This window comes from Amblyomma maculatum, chromosome 1, assembly GCF_055883805.1.
Source record: "Amblyomma maculatum isolate TAMU_Amacu chromosome 1, ASM5588380v1, whole genome shotgun sequence".
NCBI lineage: Eukaryota > Metazoa > Arthropoda > Arachnida > Ixodida > Ixodidae > Amblyomma > Amblyomma maculatum.
Window position 1 is genome coordinate 22,728,161 of NC_139344.1, and position 17,971 is coordinate 22,746,131.

The 17,971-nt window shown below is 45.0% G+C and overlaps 1 protein-coding gene across 1 annotated transcript in view; it reads left to right on the plus strand.

The window, feature by feature from the left end:
• Positions 1 to 1,083: 1,083 nt before the first annotated feature.
• The window catches only part of LOC146201929 (uncharacterized), a 37,021-nt gene continuing 20,133 nt past the window's right edge, over positions 1,084 to 17,971 (plus strand). Inside the window, exons 1-2 of the mRNA XM_084599737.1 lie at positions 1,084 to 1,125; positions 17,297 to 17,448. Coding sequence (XP_084455863.1) covers positions 1,084 to 1,125; positions 17,297 to 17,448 — 194 coding nt within the window. The remainder of the gene's footprint in view (positions 1,126 to 17,296; positions 17,449 to 17,971) is intronic.

Here is a 17,971-nt window from a genome sequence, read left to right on the forward strand (position 1 = left end):
CCGGGCAAACAATGCCCCCGCCATCAGAATATGCGCCGAAAAGAAGAGCTGCTTTCATGTGGCCCGGATTCCGGGCGTGTGTTTTGGAATTCGCTGGCATGTCTCAACATGAAGCTCGCCGAAACTTCTTTCCAGTGCACATCTTGTCTTGCGGCGCAACACCGAGGCTTGCAAAAATGGCGTTACCCGGAGAAGCTTGACGTTCGGCTCAGCCGGAATTCAGCTGGCTTGCCCGGGCACAACTAGAGGGAACGCGTAAATACGTAGACAGAGAGAGAGAGAGAGCACGGGAGTAGTAAAACACTTGCTTTTCAAAACTCGATCACTTTTTCTCTCGCATAATCAACTCGACCCACATTCTGTCGAGTCCATGCATTCTCTGAACTTGAAAACGTAAGATAACATTGCAGAAGAGCATTTTGTCGTAGTGACATTTTGCACTGAGAAACACCGCATCGCGATATACTTAGCAGTATTATGTGCAGTAATATGTAAGCATGGCAGCCAGTCACAAATGTAGTGTCCCTGGTTGACAATGAACACAATTTCATGAAATTTTTCATTTATAGATGAAAACTGGCTGTTGGCGCTCTCTCTGGGTATGTTGAAAAGGCGCATTCATGGCTGAGAAATTGAAATTTAATTAATTTCCCGTGCGCAATTCAAACTCGCGATCCGTTCACAGGAAAGACTGGTTGCTATTGTATTGAAGTGGTTAGCCGTGTAACTTATGCTGCGGGATCAGCATCCTTAAATTTGTGTCCACACATGAATTTTACATGTGCAATCTGCTGGTAAAAGAGATACCTGTATTTCGTTCTCTCACTTTTTCTATCTTACAAAACCTCTGTTTTCGGAGAGTATTGACCTATCTGCTATTAGAGTGCTGCATCACATTGATACAGGCAAAAGTCACTTTGTCATCATTGTCCCTTTGTATCGGCAAATGACGCCCGTTTTGCGTCAGCTCGTTTCAGACAGTTGAGAGGACTGCCTGACCCTTCTTGGCACTGCAAATAGCGGCACACCTCGCGGAATATAACAGTTTGGACGAGATACAAAAGACAGCTCAAAGCCTCCGACATGGTCCGCGTCATCAACAAGCTACGAGTAGCATTTACGCAGGTAATTCTGTTAAACTTATCAGCAATTGGTAACAATGGTTTTTACTATTCTGTTCTGTATTTGCACAGTTAATGTTTACTGCTTGTTCTCACTCCGTTGGCATGCTTCAACAAGGCTATTAAATCCGCAACTAGGTGACGAAATCAATATTGCTCCAATTGTGTTATTAAGTTGTATACCGGCAGTTCAAAAATCTGCCACAGTGGCCTAGTGCTTAGAGCGCTCGTCTGTGAACGGGAGTATATGGGTTCGAAGCCGGGTGCGGCGGCCGATTTTCGAGGGAGGCAAAACGTAATAGACGGCCTTCTGTGATGCGATGCCAGCGCAAAGTAAAGATCCCATGCGGTACAAATTGTTACAGCACCCTTATCTACGGTACCTCTTTCTCGCCTCTTTCCCTCCCGCCTTCCTCTAATCTCTCAAGGAACGGTTCAGGTACCCTCCGACATGTGAGAAAGTTACTTTTCAGAAATTTTTGACCACTTCTTTAACCTCCTGTTTTGTTCAGCATCTCTCACTGTGGATAGACCGCTATTTCGCTTGCGGTCTATCGGTTTCATCTTCAAGAAGTGAAGGCGCAACAAATGTCGAAATATTATTTCTGCTAAGTACATGCACAACGGCACCTTCGTTCCTCTTCCTAGCTGCTGCGCCATCTTTCCGTGGTCACCTCATTCAACAAGGCTTCGCAGCCAGCGCCACCTACATAAAAGCAACCAAGAAGACTCAATAATGAATAAGCCTTACACCTCAGTTCCTTTCTCTTCACAACTGGGCTCGTTCCGGTCTTCAACTCTCCGACAACAACCAAACATAAAGTCTGCAGCGTTTAGTTAACGTTCTCACCAGGACCTAATGCATCGTGCTTACGTGGTCGAACAACGCTCACAACAGACGCCAATACGGAGACTGAAATAGAATGCTGCTACTTCTAATCACAGTTCTTGCGACTGAAGAAAGCACGAACGCGAAAGTGAAAGTGAACGGTTGTGTCAACTGGCTCCTACTGAGTCGCTACCACTGTCAAGTGTACAGATGAGAGTTTAAAGATGTGAGAGAACGGGTTAAAAGAAGAGACGCGCATAGCAACAGCCGCATGCGCTGAAACGATGCGGATGACTGCGGCTTTAACAAGAGATATCGAGTAGCCTTTCTCTTGATTTAGTGTCGACATCTTATAGAAACCGCAAATAGCGCTAAACAAACAAATACAACGCTGCGTACTTAACTTCAGTCAACACATGCTTATGTTTAGCTTTTTTTTCTTGAAAGTGAATCATTGCATGCAGTCACTGTACCTAAGCTTACGTAAATCAGGCCGCACCCAGATAGGCCTGGTGAAACCGCAGCCATGCTACTTTACGATTTAAAGCCGCCTGTGTATCCTCCCCTAAAAAACGAGTTGTTGTTGTTGTTGTTGTTACTGTTGTTACATGTAGTGTCTGCAATGTGCTATTCTTTTTCAATTCTCAAATGTTTTATTTTTGTACTACTTTTTTTATGGCATAATCAAAATGTGACACTGGCGCAGTAGCTAAAGGCAAGAATTACCCAGAAAAGTTCCTTAGAGCAATCACTTTCAAACTCAAGATGACAGCGACAAGGCAAAAAATAACAGAAAAAAATCTGACTAAACCGCATTCACTGACTTCTGAATTAGAACAGCGTGCTATCAGCCAAATATTATCTCAAGATATGAGAACCAAACTATATAAAACTATGCCAGCTTTCCTCGAGCACTAACATGACGCACGAAATGATGCTCACGAAGATTATAACAAAAAGTAATATCCGAAATATCTAAGCAATCAGCCACAATCTATCTGCTGTGATCAGCACTTCCCTGTGCATTCGGTGCAATCAATCTCTCAGTGGATGCTAGCTCCCCTAGAAGTGGAAGATAATCTGGTTTTACAGGATTTCTGTGCTTCAAAAACTTTTATGAGCACCTGTACTGTCCACAGCCAACGTGAATACTTTCCTCGGATGGCAGCTTGTGCCATGGACTGTTAAACAGGATGCCCAGAATTCTGCGCTCGCTAGGTTGAGTTTGCATGACGACTATCAGTGAGCGAAGGATAGCACGGAGCGCGTGAAAGCAGCAAACAAAAAAATTACAGAGCACTGCAGAATCTGCATTGGAGTAATGCGAAAGCACGGATGCTACTGTTGGTTACTTCTGGTTGCTTCTAGTTGTTTAATTCACTTCTTGTTTACCCATTTTAGTCTTTGGTACTTTCAAATAGCGCGCCAATATCTTCCTATGTCCTTCTTCGGCTCTGCTTCCGGTTGCGTGACGTCACATCATCTACGTCATATTAAGTCACTTCTTGTTTATTCATTTTAGTCTGGTACTTTCCAATTGCGCGCCAATCCCTTCCTATGCTCTTTTTCGGCTCTACTTCCGGTTGCGTGACGTCACATTCTCTACGTCATATTAAGTCACTTCTTGTTTATTCATTTTAGTCTGGTACTTTCAAATTGCGCGCCTATCCCTTCCTATGCCCTTTTTTGGCTTGACTTCAGGTTGCGTGACGTCATATACTTGAAGTCACCCTAGCTGACTGATTTAATTAACTATTTTAGTATTTGATACATTCAAATGTGGCGCCAGGCCATTGGCTAATGAAACCGTTTTCGCATTTAATTTAGCATTTTTTGCCTCTAAATATTTACCTAATTAACTTATTGACCTAATTATTTTTCGTACACATCACGTCACCCTCTATTGATTGACACCACTCATTAACATCTACGACTTCTCAATAACTCACAACTGCTGCAGACACGATTTTGCAAATTGCGCGCCAATCCCTTCCTATGCCCTTTTGCGGCTCTACTTCCGGTTGCGTGACGTCACATCATCTACGTCACATTAATTCACTTGTTTATTCCTTTTAGTCTTTGAGACTTTGAAATTGCGCGCCAATTCCTTCCTACGCCCTTTTTCGGCTTTACTTCCGGTTGCGTGACGTCACGTCCTTAACGCCACCCTAATTGACTGCCTTAATTAACTACTTTAGTCATTGGTACTTTGAAATTGGGCTCCAATCCCTTCCTATGCCCTTTTCTGGCTCGACTTCAGGTTGCGTGACGTCACATCCTTGACGTTACCTTAATTGAGTGATTTATTAAATATTTTAGTATTTGAAATATTAAAATGTGGCGCCAAGCCATTGACTAATGAAACCATTTTCGCCTTTAATTTATCATTTTGTGCCTCTAATTATTTACCTAATTAACTTATTGACCTAATAATTTTTTCGTAAACATCACGTCACCCTCTATCGACTGACACCCCTCATTAACCTCTATGACTTCTCAATTACTCACAACTGGTGCTGACACAATTTTGCGTGTTTTGCTTCAAGTTAACTACCTAATTACCTTATTGGCCTAATTATAATTTCGGACAGAACATTACGTCACCCTCTATCGATTGACACCACTCATTAACCTCTACCACTTCTCAATTACAACTGCTGCGGACAACTTTTACATTTTCTGCCTGTACGTAATTGCCTAATTAACTTATTGGCCTAATTATTTTTTCTGCAGCAACATTGCGTCAGCCTCTATCGATTGACACCACTCATTAACCTCTACCACTCCTCAATTACCCGCAACTGCTGCGGACACAATTTTGAGGCCGCGGTCTGCGGACACGGTCTGCGGACAGAAATCTGTGAACATAGCGAAGTAACGCTCTCGCGTTAAAAAATGTCAAGATGTCAAATATACCCACTCATGTCAAATGTCAAATATGCACACTCGAGCGCACCCTGAGTGGGCCGGGCCGCTTTCAAGTTTCAAACGCAGCGCATACTGAGCAGTGCAATGCGCCAGCGCAGCCTTTCTTAATCAACAAAATAGCGGATATCGCAATGACATCACTTATCCACTATCTTCTCATACACTCGCCGGAAAGAGTTCGCCACGCTTTTTCCGGCAGAGTCAAGTTGGTCTCCCCCGTTTCGAGCATTGCATATCCATCCGTAGTGCGAGGCTGATATAGCACACGCGATGAATTTATGTGCCAACTTTCTCCCTTCTTTCGAATACGTTAATTGATAACATGTAATAATATGAATATTTCATTTAAGTAACTAAGTGATTTTAGTTTCCAATGCCATAAAGCTTCAATGCTTCATGCGAAGCATGTGCGATTGTCAAAAATTGAGCATTTCTTATATGAGTAGCGAAGTGACCCCCATAAATGCACAACTTCTTTTACAACTTACTTTCACACCTAAGACACTCGGCAGAACGATAAACAAAAGAAAATAAGGCGCAAAGGGTGTGACTTGTACATACTTCATCGACCGCCCATGACTCCCGCGAGTTGGCGCCCAAATGATTATAGCCAAAAACACAATGAAACTGGAGGCAAGCTGAAGACTGATTTTAGTGCTGATGCCCTTTCATTTATATGAGTCCGTCGCCAGAACACTGGCACATCCCTAGTTTCGCCAAACTCGGGCCACCCTGCATAGCCCCCTTGGTCTCGTTTATGTCAAGGCAGTGTGAACTTGATCACACCTATTGGAATCAATCATGTTCCGAAACAGTGTGCGGAGTGTTAAAATCTCCATGTATTAGCCATGGAATACCAAGGTATCACTGACGAGTATGACCCATCCGAGATTAACTACTGTGTTTCTGGGATGATCGAACACAGACACTGGTATCAGGCACGTTTTGTTTCTTAGCGCGAGTACCGCAACTGCTTCCTGCTGAGTGTTGCACCACTTTCTCAAGACAAGGGGAGTTTGGGAAAAGTTGGCCATAAAATCCACGTCAGCTTTTCCTAAAGTTTTCGTCTCTGTTACTGCTCTTTTACCCTGCAGGAATGGAAGGGCTCTAGTAGCATATTCTGTAATTGGACACAACCAGTTATGTTCCTGTAATAAAAATGTTCATGAATGTAGCATGTCGTATAATATTTTCTTCATTTCCCCAACTTTATTAGAAAGCCCTCCGACATTTCATTGGGTAATCTGTTGCCATTTTTTTTTTCGACTTTTTCTAGCAACGATGTACACTGCAGTAATGAGTTGCGTCAGTTGCATAATGGTGTCGTGTACCGAATCCCATATCATTGTATTAAGGGAGGTTTACATTTCGGAACATCCACTAACCTTGCTGCCGCACTGCCTACAAGCGTGTCTGCTTTTATGAACTTTCCGATTACCGTTCAGCAACACACGCTTTCTTCTGTCGCAGCAGTGCAATTCGCGCTGCAAGCATCGCAATTTCTTCCTATATAGCATCCTGCTAGCGTGTGCATTCTTCAGGTTACGGAAATTCATCGAAAGCGAATGCCGGCGTCATGAGTTTCTTGCATCGACCAGACGTCAGCGCTGAAGAAAACCATGCGCTGGTCTATGCATCCGCCGTGACAGGTTCGCCTTCTTCAGTCCTATCATCAAACAGCTCTTCCCACCGAGCAGCAAATCTGTTTTTAACTACAACCGGCGTATATTGTTTCCGTCGCCCTGTCCTTGCTAGCTCGAGCAGATTTTTCGTAGGAAACTGAGATGGTTTGGTTTCGTTTATGGGATTTAACGTCCCAAAGCGACTGGCGCTATGAAAGACGCCGTAGTAGAGAACTCCGGAAATGTTGACCACTTGGAGTGCTTTAACGTGCACTGATATCGCACAGAACACAGGGCCTTGCGTTTCGCCTCCATCAAAAAGCGGCCGCCGCGGCTGTGATTCGATCCCGCATCCTTGGGCACAGAGTCGATCGCCCTAAGCACCGCGCCAACGCGGCGGGATTCGGACTCTGAGAGGAAGTGATATCATGATCATTAGAACTGCATAGGTCCCATTTCAATTTCGTCTCGTCCGATTCAGTTACACAGTCTGGGTAAACTCCGTGCGGAAAGTTTATCCAAATCAGTATTTCTCTAGCGCCTGTGTTAGAGAGCCGGTCTAGGTTTGTACGTTTGAGGTCGCACTATGACCATTGTTGTATAACTTATCCGCAAAAGTGTATGGCCCCTGTACTGCGGCCAGAAAAGAGCCTCTGTTCATGTCATGCGGCGTGCGGACAACATAGTATGCATGCCTGATATGAGGTCTCTTGCCGTCGTCTTCGGGGAATCATGTAGTTCTAGGTCATAGATGACACTTCGCTGAGTGTTTCGACTTAACGCAAAGTCCGTAGCGGAAGATACTCCTGGGCGGTGACTAGAATTTGTGTTGCTGCACACACGTGCATCCTCAAGTGTGGCTAAATGCACTATGATAGTGTTAGACGAACTGTATCATACAAATCCCTGGTAGCCTATGGTACCAAGTCCGGCCTCTATCACTCTCTGCGTGGTTCTGACGGGTACATGGGTATCTTTGTGATACCCAACTGCACTGTTAGTCTGAAACGTACTCTGAAATATTGCTTCAAGGGGGTGTTGGATAAGAAGAAACTGGCCTATCCCAGACAACCCTTACCTTTGCCGCAGCCCAGGTAGTTTTACCGGCCGGGATGTCCGTTTCGAAGTGTCAGTGATAACTTGGTCCATAGCACAGGCTCGAGTGACTGCTCGTATTCGAAGCGACATCCACGTTGCTCGCTCCAGGTATAGGCTCGTTGCCGCATCCTGCAGTAATAATGTAAATGCATGATCCGATGCTTGCCGTTGTGCATGCAGAGGTTGTATCGACGACCCTAGGGTCAGTGGAGTCCTTATATTCGGCACCTCATCAGCGCTGAGACTCATGCAGCCCCAGTAAGTCTAGCAGCAAAGCCGCGTCGACATTTGACAGCTCCCACATGGACGGTAGCGTCCTTGGCGGTTTTCCTGCCACGCACGGATTGTTGGGCCTTTGTGCTCTACATCAGGAGTTTGATGGCCACTGTCCGGACGCGGACGACAGAAGAAGCTCGAAATCTTGCTGGGTGCGATGTAGCCACCAATGTTTGTACTCTCCAAGAAAGTAAAAAAAAATGATAAGGGTTCGACGCTGCTGAACCGAATATGGAGCGAAAGGATTAGCTGCGGGTGACCGAGCGTTCTTCTTCTTCTTCTTCTTCTTCGCGGCTGTTCAAGGTCATTCGTGACTGCGACCACGGACTACGCGACGGGCCGAAACCTGGCGTAGTATTGCTTTCGCAATAAAATCATGTCACACCTCATCAAAAGCTCTCATCAGATTCCACTTGCTATTCTTCTCTAACACTGTCTCCAGCAATGAACGTGTAATATGGATATAGTTTTGGATACTGCTTCTTCTGATTCCAGACATTTCGGTGCGGCCCTAATAAATCTAATACTTCAAGACGCTTGTGTGTGTGTGTGTGTGTGTGTGTGTGTGTGTGTGTGTGTGTGTGTGTGTGTGTGTGTGTGTGTGTGTGTGTGTGTGTGTGTGTGTGTGTGTGTGTGTGTGTGTGTGTGTGTGTGTGTGTGTGTGTGTGTGTGTGTGTGTGTGTGTGTGTGTGTGTGTGTGTGTGTGTGTGTGTGTGTGTGTGTGTGTGTGTGTGTGTGTGTGTGTGTGTGTGTGTGTGTGTGTGTGTGTGTGTGTGTGTGTGTGTGTGTGTGTGTGTGTGTGTGTGTGTGTGTGTGTGTGTGTGTGTGTGTGTGTGTGTGTGTGTGTGTGTGTGTGTGTGTGTGTGTGTGTGTGTGTGTGTGTGTGTGTGTGTGTGTGTGTGTGTGTGTGTGTGTGTGTGTGTGTGTGTGTGAGAGAGAGAGAGAGAGAGAGAGAGAGAGAGAGACTGGGTTTCGAGCCCTGGGCGGTGCGAGCTGACCCGCTTCGCCGGTGAGGGCTCTGTGATAACGCCACTGTGATGATCGGCTGCGGGGATATCACACTGCTAAATAGACTGTATTATCACCGCAGCTGATCATCTCGCATTTGTAACTATCACTCTCTCGTGCTGGGCACTGCATGTCGTCGTCATCACATTTCATCTGTGCGAAATTAATCCGAACACACTGTTACCTCATTGCCCTCATAAGGTCCGATGAGCGGGTAAAAAATTGCATAATGCGCTACCATTATACACCGACTCACAGACTATTTGGAACACTGCAGAACCTACGGGTAACCTGCGTCATTCAGGATTGTGCGCACTGAGCACTATAAAATCGTGTTCCCACACGGATGTCGCTTCTGTCAGTTTGGCAGTTTGCTCGATCTATGCCATAAAAAGTGTACTTTAACTATAATTTCTCATTTGGCATCTTTATCTTTGTAGCAGGTGGTTCTTGCCATCCTTTTATTCTTTTCTTTCTATTTTTGGACGCATGGACTGCCACCAGTCTAAAGAGACTGATCCTAATTTTGTATTTATTTTTTTGCCAATACCTGGTTGCATCAGCTCATTCGCTGCCTCGTCACAGTTGGGTTCAATGTTTCTGCGATGTGCAAATACTTGATTTACTCAAATGCAGTCACATACCAAAGAAAGTGGATGGAGTACAGGCCTTGACAGTTGTATGCGATGGAAGTGAAATGGAAGACAAGTTTGTGTTTCCTGTGATTATGAATGCACAACACAAGCGGTCAAAATCATCCAGAGTCCTCCGTTATTGCATCTGGAATAGCTCATGAGAGACGTTTCCATCTTTATTTTCGCCGTTCTTGCTGCGGCAGTACTAAATGATGCCGATTTCAACGCACACATTTCATGCGCACGCGTTAGCACGTTACAAGGTACTTTCAAATTGCGCGCCAATATCTTCCTACGTCCTTCTTCGGCTCTGCTTCCGGTTGCGTGACGTCACATCATCTACGTCATATTAAGTCACTGCTTGTTTATTCATTTTAGTATGGTACTTTCCAATTGCGCGCCAATCCCTTCCTATCCATCGTCCGGGCACGTCCTCATGATACCTCTAATGGTTGTCGTCCTCCACGTTGACTAAAACTAATTATCGTTAGTCAACAAGATTGTAGATGATGTAATCATGGATAGGAGCCGCTCAATAGAAACACGAACACAAGGCACACGGAAAAACAGGAGTTGTGTCTTGTGTCCGTGATTCCATTGTGCTGCTCCTATCCATGTGTCTCACCGACTGGGCCACAGGAAGGTATTAATTAGTAAATGATGTGGTCCAGTTTCCTAATTTCTTCTTCGTGGCTGAGAGCGTGCTGCACATAAGTCTTTCATCTTTAGGCGGTCACTTTCTGACGTCTTTCCAAACCACAGGCTAGGCATCTTGAAGCTTGAACGTCTAGCTGGCACCTGCCACAAAACCTTTCACGTCACACCATACGAGCTTTGTCTGGTTCAGTTGACAGTGGTAGAGTGGTAGCCGCACAAGCAGGTGGCCTCAGTAATGCAGTATGCGCGGTATCGCTCCCCACTACTGTTCAATTTGTCGACAAGCTTCATGAGCTCTGTCTTCACCATGTCGCTGCTCCACGCAACACCTTTCCCGCTCAACCAAGACCTTATGCCCTTCTAAAGGATACTTGTGTGCACCACTCCATCCTTTTTCACACAGTGGTATGGCGCACTGTTCACCACTATAGTGCTGCCTAGTGACAGCTTAACAGAGATAATTTTCTGCAAGAACTAGTATTCGCAGTATTTCTCGCTCGTTTACGCGCGCTAATCGCCGGAACTTTTCTTACCTCGGAAAAATTGCACTGTGTTTTCGAGCAAACCACGTTCAGTACCGCTAGCATCCCAATAAGTCTGCCGCCTTTGCTATTCAGAATCCTTTTTTTTTTTTAAGACCAGTCCGAATCGATGAGCTTTGTATGCAGATTGAATAGTGCCGTCTATCCACACTAAACCACGCGTACGGCCAGCGTTGACCCACGTTTAGTCGATTAAAAAAAAAATGGCGTATACCGTTGTAGGACGCAGTGATGAGCTAGTTAGTACATTTGAAGCGAAAGAGTAAAACTACGCAAAAAAGGGACGAAAGACACACACAAGCACAGAAAAGGCACGGACTTCCAGCTAAGTTTATATATGAATCAGGTGGCTTATAAGGCATCTGAACACAGCAAGAAAGACAATATCGCAGACAATGCTCGACGATATGACAACAGCACATACAGCAGAATCAAAGCGGCTGTGAAACCCGAACATGTCCTTCTAGAAACTCGATCTCTTTTCTTGATAGCGATATCAAAGGTGAACTGACGCAGTCGTCTCCCCTTTTGGCAATAAGAAAGGCTTCGATAACCTCCCTTTCATTTTTGGTGCACGCCTTCGAGGGGAATGTAGTTTTGTCCAGATAAGGGACGCAGCCGCAGCTACTGAAATGCGTCGGTAGACTGCTGCCTGTACTGGTGCGCATCGATCTGTTGTGTTCAAGGGCCCTCTCTATGAAGCACCGGTCAGTTTGGCCGACGTATACCCGCCCGCAAGATAAAAGGATCTGATAGATAACCTCAGAGCCACAATGCTCTGCCACGAGATACGTACAAGAGGAATCGACAGTGAACAGCTAGGCGGCAGTGTTATACGATACGGCACCAATCAGCCTACAAAGACATCCTCCCAAAATAACGTTACAATTCGTCCCGAACCAGGTGGAATTTTTCTTTAACTACGAAGTTTTTCAGAACGCTGTGTAACTTTCTTTGTTGCCGTTTGGCTGTGCTTGGGTGGATGTCAATGAGTAATTACTTCCTTATTAAAGTTCCTTCATGGTACGTTATTACCATGACACTTGAGGCTGTTGAACTTGGCCTGACGATTTATTCTGCTCGGGCTGCGCTTCCGTTTTTTTCTTTCTTTTTTTTTACAGCAGGGGACAACCTTTTTAAGCATGTTAAGCTGAAGCTGTTAAGCACCCACCATACGAGCATTTCGAATGGCAACAGTGATATTGTATTCGGGTCGAAACAGATCAACGGCAGCTTCTGTCTCTTCATCATTTGATAGTTTGGCTCTCAAATCAAAGTTCTAATCACGCTGTATCTTTCATGGCAGCGTTCAAATAGGTGATTTAACTTGTAGTGGCGCAGTCGATTCCGCAAACTTCTAACATTTACAGTAGCGACTTCAAAAGCTATGGCCCTCATCATTTTAGTGTATACTTTATTCAACTCCATTCGCCGATGCGGAGAGGACCGCCTGTGAACTGGCGGCCTTTGAGGCTGTCGTTGTTATCTCTTGAAACCCATTTTCTCTTTCCCTTCTGCCTCTTGCCCAGATCTTCGCTGACACCAGGCTCCTCATTCACAGCACACTTCAGGGACGCTGTTGTACACGGAATCCTCCAAGGCGGCTAAGGCTTCCGCACATGAGATTTTTTAACACCATATCACTGGCAGCTTCAAGGATAAAAGACAGCTCTTTGCACGCATTGATGGTTGACTCCATACACGGGACAACAACTTCCAACGACACACCACCGAAAGATAATCCTGGACGTACATCCACTGTCTTTCCGGCAGGCTCTGGTCGCAGATTTTGTGCTACTACCGCAGTTGAACGCCTCTGTCCAGCCAGCTCAAGATTAGTTATTTATGTTGAGTTTTACGGCACATAACTGTGGCTACCATGCACCAAACACAATGTTGAAGCTCAACATTAGGTGTGCCATGATCAGGTGGTTCAGAATCCGAAGGCTTCGGCTCGGGAGATTCAGAAGGTTGCGACCTTTATATACCTTGTGATTTTCCCATGGGGGTGTCGTCGCACGGAATCGCGGTGTTGAGCTCTCCAGAAGCGTCCAGAAGTTCTGAAGAGTCCATAATATGAACGCACAGTACGTCATCGTCATTGGAAAAGTGACCCTGACGCAGTCTATCAGCATACGTCATGACCTAAATGTCGTCTGTGTGACCAAAGCCACGACACTGGCTGCACCGAGGAATACGGTATACTGCCGCCGCACATCAATCCCAAGCGTCGCTTTCGACGGGCCCTGCTGCACCGAAGACGTAGTGAAGGCCTGTCTGGTATGGGGGGACCAACAAGGCCCATCCCCAAATACATTGAGAGTATGAGAAATGTTAGAAGATGAAGCCTCATCGTTCAACGTGGTGGAAACTTCACGATTATCTCTTTCCATGCGTTTCATCCCAGGTAGGCGCGACGTTTCAGACGTTTTACTATTCAATGAGCGGACAGTGCCTATAGCTTCAAAGATTTCACTGCTCGGTGCTGTTGCAGCAAATTTAGAGCTGCATATGAATGATTACGAGGTGTCACTATTTCTGGTTTGCTGTGCCTACGGCCCTAGCATAATTTTTATCTGCGAAAAAGAAAGGGCAGGTGATTTAGAGTGATTATGCCGAAAAGCAATTTAGGTAAACTAGCACTTCGACATTAACTACTGTTTCGGGTCACAATTTCTCATTATCATACAGTCGTAATCTAACAACTTATGTGAAACATAGCCTAAGGTAGATATGAAGCCCTGGTTCAACCAAGAATTACAAACGCGCCTGCATGGCTTACGAGTAGCGCGTCTGACTCAAGTTCCAAGAGTCCCGGTGAGTTTGAATCCGCAAAAGTGCTTCCCAAGTTGGCAGCTCTGACCTATTCGCGGCCATGGCATATAGTCTCGTCACGACACACAAACCACCGACGCAGACACGAGCGTGTCGCACGAGCGTCGCTACTGCACGAGGTTGGGGGCTTCATACTTTGCACAGCAGCTGAATGACTGCGTGAACCACCTAGTGCTAGCGCACTAAAATTATTTGTGCGCGTTCAGGCAACGCAGATAATTTAAAACCCTTGAAGAACAAGCAGCTGTGTATACTGTATCATCTGGATAAATGTAAAGTGAATGATTGCCGAGGCAGCGCAGAAATCTTTTTTTTTTTTTTTCAGAAATTTTTACCATGCATAGTTTTGTCCGTGACATGCGCATGAGCTGTCATAAAACACGTTGTTGCGAAAGCAACACTCCGACAGCCAAAGCGAGACCTCGGGTGGCCGCAGCTACGTCGTGAAGAGGCGTAGCTATACGGTCTCCTCAGCCTGCCATGACATTTGAATTCCCGTTACCCCTATGCCACAGGCAGAAGCTGCCAACTCGGGTCGCTCCTTTCATATGGGAGGGTGATATCAGAATCAGCCTGCCGGAACCGTTTGCATTCACAATACCCCTAGGACACGCAGGCAACTCCATAAGGCTTGGCTGAAGCGTGACTTTATATGTGGGCTAGTAGCTCACGCTATCGCGTCATACCCTTAAAGGATGAGCTTAAGTGTCCCCGATAATGTAGCACCTTACACTAATAGGGCGTGGTAGAGGAATAATTTAGCAGGCAAAAGAAGCTGCCGCCGTTGCTTTCGCAATTCAACTAGGGTTAACCAGAGCTAAAACTACAGCCAACTTTTACGGAATCTTTGCAATACAGGAAATGTACTTGAAGAAATCGCCATCTCTGTCTTTATCATCACCGCGCTTGTCATTTAGAGATATTGATCTTTTCCATGAACGAAATAAAATCAAAGTGGAGTAATATTTACAAGTCAAATTTTAATGCATGGATAAGTAAGTGGCCCTGAAGAATTACAGTGGGCTTAAAATTCATTTTCAAAACTTTCAACACGTGTTGCAACCTTTTCATGTAGAAGGGACAATTGTAATCATGTCTTTATTCAATCTCTGTTAGAACGAAAAGCAAAACTCGGAATACAAGAATACAGCTTACCAGTACTCCATGCCTGTCGTTTAAGTCTCTCCTATGAACTGACAAATTTGATTCTGTTTATAAACGCGATCTTATTTTGCAGCTAAGCCGTAATACGATATGAAGGAAAATTTTAGTGCGAACTCCTTCATGGTGTAAAACCAGGAGTACGTGGAAAGCCTCGACCCTCTTCAGAAAAGAAAAAAGTCTGTCGGAGCGGACTGGAACACAATAATTTTTCGTGAGAAGCGAGTACGAAACATCGTAGATATATATCGACGAAGCTGATCACCTTTGCGTTTAACTACCCCCCCCCTCTCTCTCTCTCTCTCTCTCTCTCTCTGCACTGCATGTTGTTTTCATCCATTGCCATCTGCCCGCAACGGATCCAAGACACACCTCTATCGCATTGCCCTCTTAATCAAGTGCTTTAAGCGGTCCCGAAATTATATGGTACGCTGCCCTGTAAGGCTCCCAGCCACCGATTTCGCCACCTTTGCCTGAAGGGTACCCTTTAACCACGAACCAACCTCGAACTGAAAGATGAAACGTCAAGTGCTTGCACATGTATTTGCATCTAGACAACTTAGCTAAATCGGCAAAAAAAAAAAAAAATCGCGCCTCTTTTTTTACACAGATGTCCATTTCACTTGCAGTGCTGAGCAGAATATTTGCAGCTAATGTTCGTTTCGAGACGTTAGACCCCACTTGTTTCTTCTTCTGATTCTTTTTTCACCTTATGCTTCGTTAGAAAAGTTTTTTTTTTTTATTTTTTACAAGACAATATTTTCCAAGCCTGCCCACTAGTAAGTGAAACTAGTAATCTTGCAGGTACAAGCAGCACGAAAAGACTTCCCGTTTATGCACAATATATAATTATGATATCATTACTACATTGGAGTTCAAAAATGTCTTGTGAATGTTATTAGTCGGTATGAAGACTATTCAGAACAAAATAAGATAATATCTTGCCGTTCGCATTAACTGGACGACCTTCGATCGAATTCTCGTGATGCGTTCATTTTCACATCGCCGCTACCTCTACGCGCACAACAAATAACTGTTTTAGCTACGAAAGCTCGTTAGCCTTGAAGTGAATAGGCACTTGTTTGTGGGCTATACTTAACCGCATTTTTATTTTCAAGCCAAATTTTGAACTCTTTCTGCTACACATATACGCAAAAAGGTATGTGATCCTTGTGTTTAGCCAAAGGAAATACAGCGCTAAAATTTTGTCGAACAAAAAAAAAAAAAAAAAAACAGGTTCGTAAAAAATTTTGTGCTGTATTTCCTTTGGTTAAACACAATGTCACACCAACTAGCCCAGCAAGAGATACTGTTGAAGTATGTGATCCCAACCATAATTTTAAGCTGCATGCTTGAAATACCCTTGCGCCTTAATCAAAGATATCCCCTGAAGCGAAAACGATAAATGCCACTTTCATCGTACCCAGAAATTTTGCACATTTTCTGAGAAAAAAAGTTTGGACGTTTTTTTTTTTTTTTTTTCACATCATTATTTCACTATTTCGCAATTGATATATCTCCGCAGACCCTGCCTCGGCAGGCTTCTGGTTCTTTTTGCTATCAATTTTTAAAAAGCCCCCCCCCCCCCCCCCCCCTTGGTTTTCTCCGGCAATCTTATTTACTCGTGAACGGAGGGCTAACTTCACAAGCAAACTTTTGGTGCACATTGGAAGCGTAAACCATTCCCATCAATATGTGCATCATAGTATTTTACAATATCCCACAGTTGCCTCTTAGTCCTTTCCAAAAACGCACTCCACTGATTTTTATGGCAATTTTTGTACTTGGTGCAGGCAGAAAAAACTTAAAAAGCAAATTTTTGCCAACGTGCGCATAGCGGTATCTCTGAGTATCCAGCATTATCATCATCATCATCATCACCACCAGCCTAACTGCGCCCACTGCAAGCCAAATAGCTCTCCCATATCCCCCCCCCCCCCCCCCCCCCCCCCCCAAATAACACGGTCATGTGCGAGCAACATCCACATCACCCCTGCGAACTTCTTAATCTCCTCCGCCCAGCTATATTTTAACTTTCTACAGCCCTTGCTACGCTTGCTTTCCCTTGAAATCCAGCCTGTCACGCTGAAAGGCCATCGGTTATCTTCCCTCCAAATTACATGACCTGCCCACGCCCATTTCTTCTTGATTTCTATTATATTATTAACTTGCGTTGGTTCCCTTACCCATTCGGCACAGTTCCTGTCCCATAACGAACATCCTACAGTTGTCTTACAATTGAATGGTGTCCCAGGATCATGGACTTGTAAAAAGAGCATAAACATTCGTGGGGAATTGCACAAACATTCTTGTTCAGTGTCGCTAGGCTAGAATTCGTAGTCGAAAAGTACAACTCCTCGAGGAGCAAGTTGCTCTGTAAGAAGCATACTTGGGCCCCTATCGTTTGCCATAGCGTTCTGAGAAACGGCAGAATTTGAAGTCGGCTGAAGAAAGTGGGCACATGAAATCCCAACAATGAGGAAAATCGCGGTTGACAGGTGCGCAACACAATGCTGACGTAAGGTTCGGCAGCTGCACAAGGCGCTTCTTCGGGAACACGGAGTGAACTCGCTGCCCTTCGGAGGGGGCCTCACCGGCTGTGCGCGCCGTAGAGGGCAACAGTGCCGAACAAGGGAAGAGCGTCGAACATGAGAACCACCGTATTGGCCGTATTCTTGGTGCTGAGCGCCATCTGCGTCGTACATGCCAGGAAAAATCGACTTCCTTCATTCTGTCGTAAGTGCTCCGTAAAGGGTGAACGAAGTTTGGCCGTAAAATCATATGACATTATTTAATTTTTAATTTTCTCTTCTATTCTATGTTTTTTTTTTTGTGTGTGTGTGTGTGATTCTACATTCATTTCACCTCGACCTGTACGCTGTTCTCATATGATATGGAATAAGAAAGCTGATATATTGCCATATTCCCTGCAAAACGTGCAGCGAGGAGAATGATGATGCCAACACAAAAATTCAATTTCACGAGCGTTGTGCATACGTATATACGAACGGCCAGTGACTGATCAACGCCCGTGCTGTCTGACGTATTCTTTACTGCGGCATTAACCTCTACCCGGGCGGGGACAGACCACGAACCGTTCTTGCGCATGAACAGCTCTCGAGGCCGTGGTTAACTCAGTTAGTCTTAGCTTCCAAACGCTGCTTGATGTCAGGGGCAAAGTAAGCAACGTTATGCTTTGAACGAAGGTGGCTGACTTCAGTTTTAATTACCAAACTTCCGAGAGTGATTGCATCGTCGT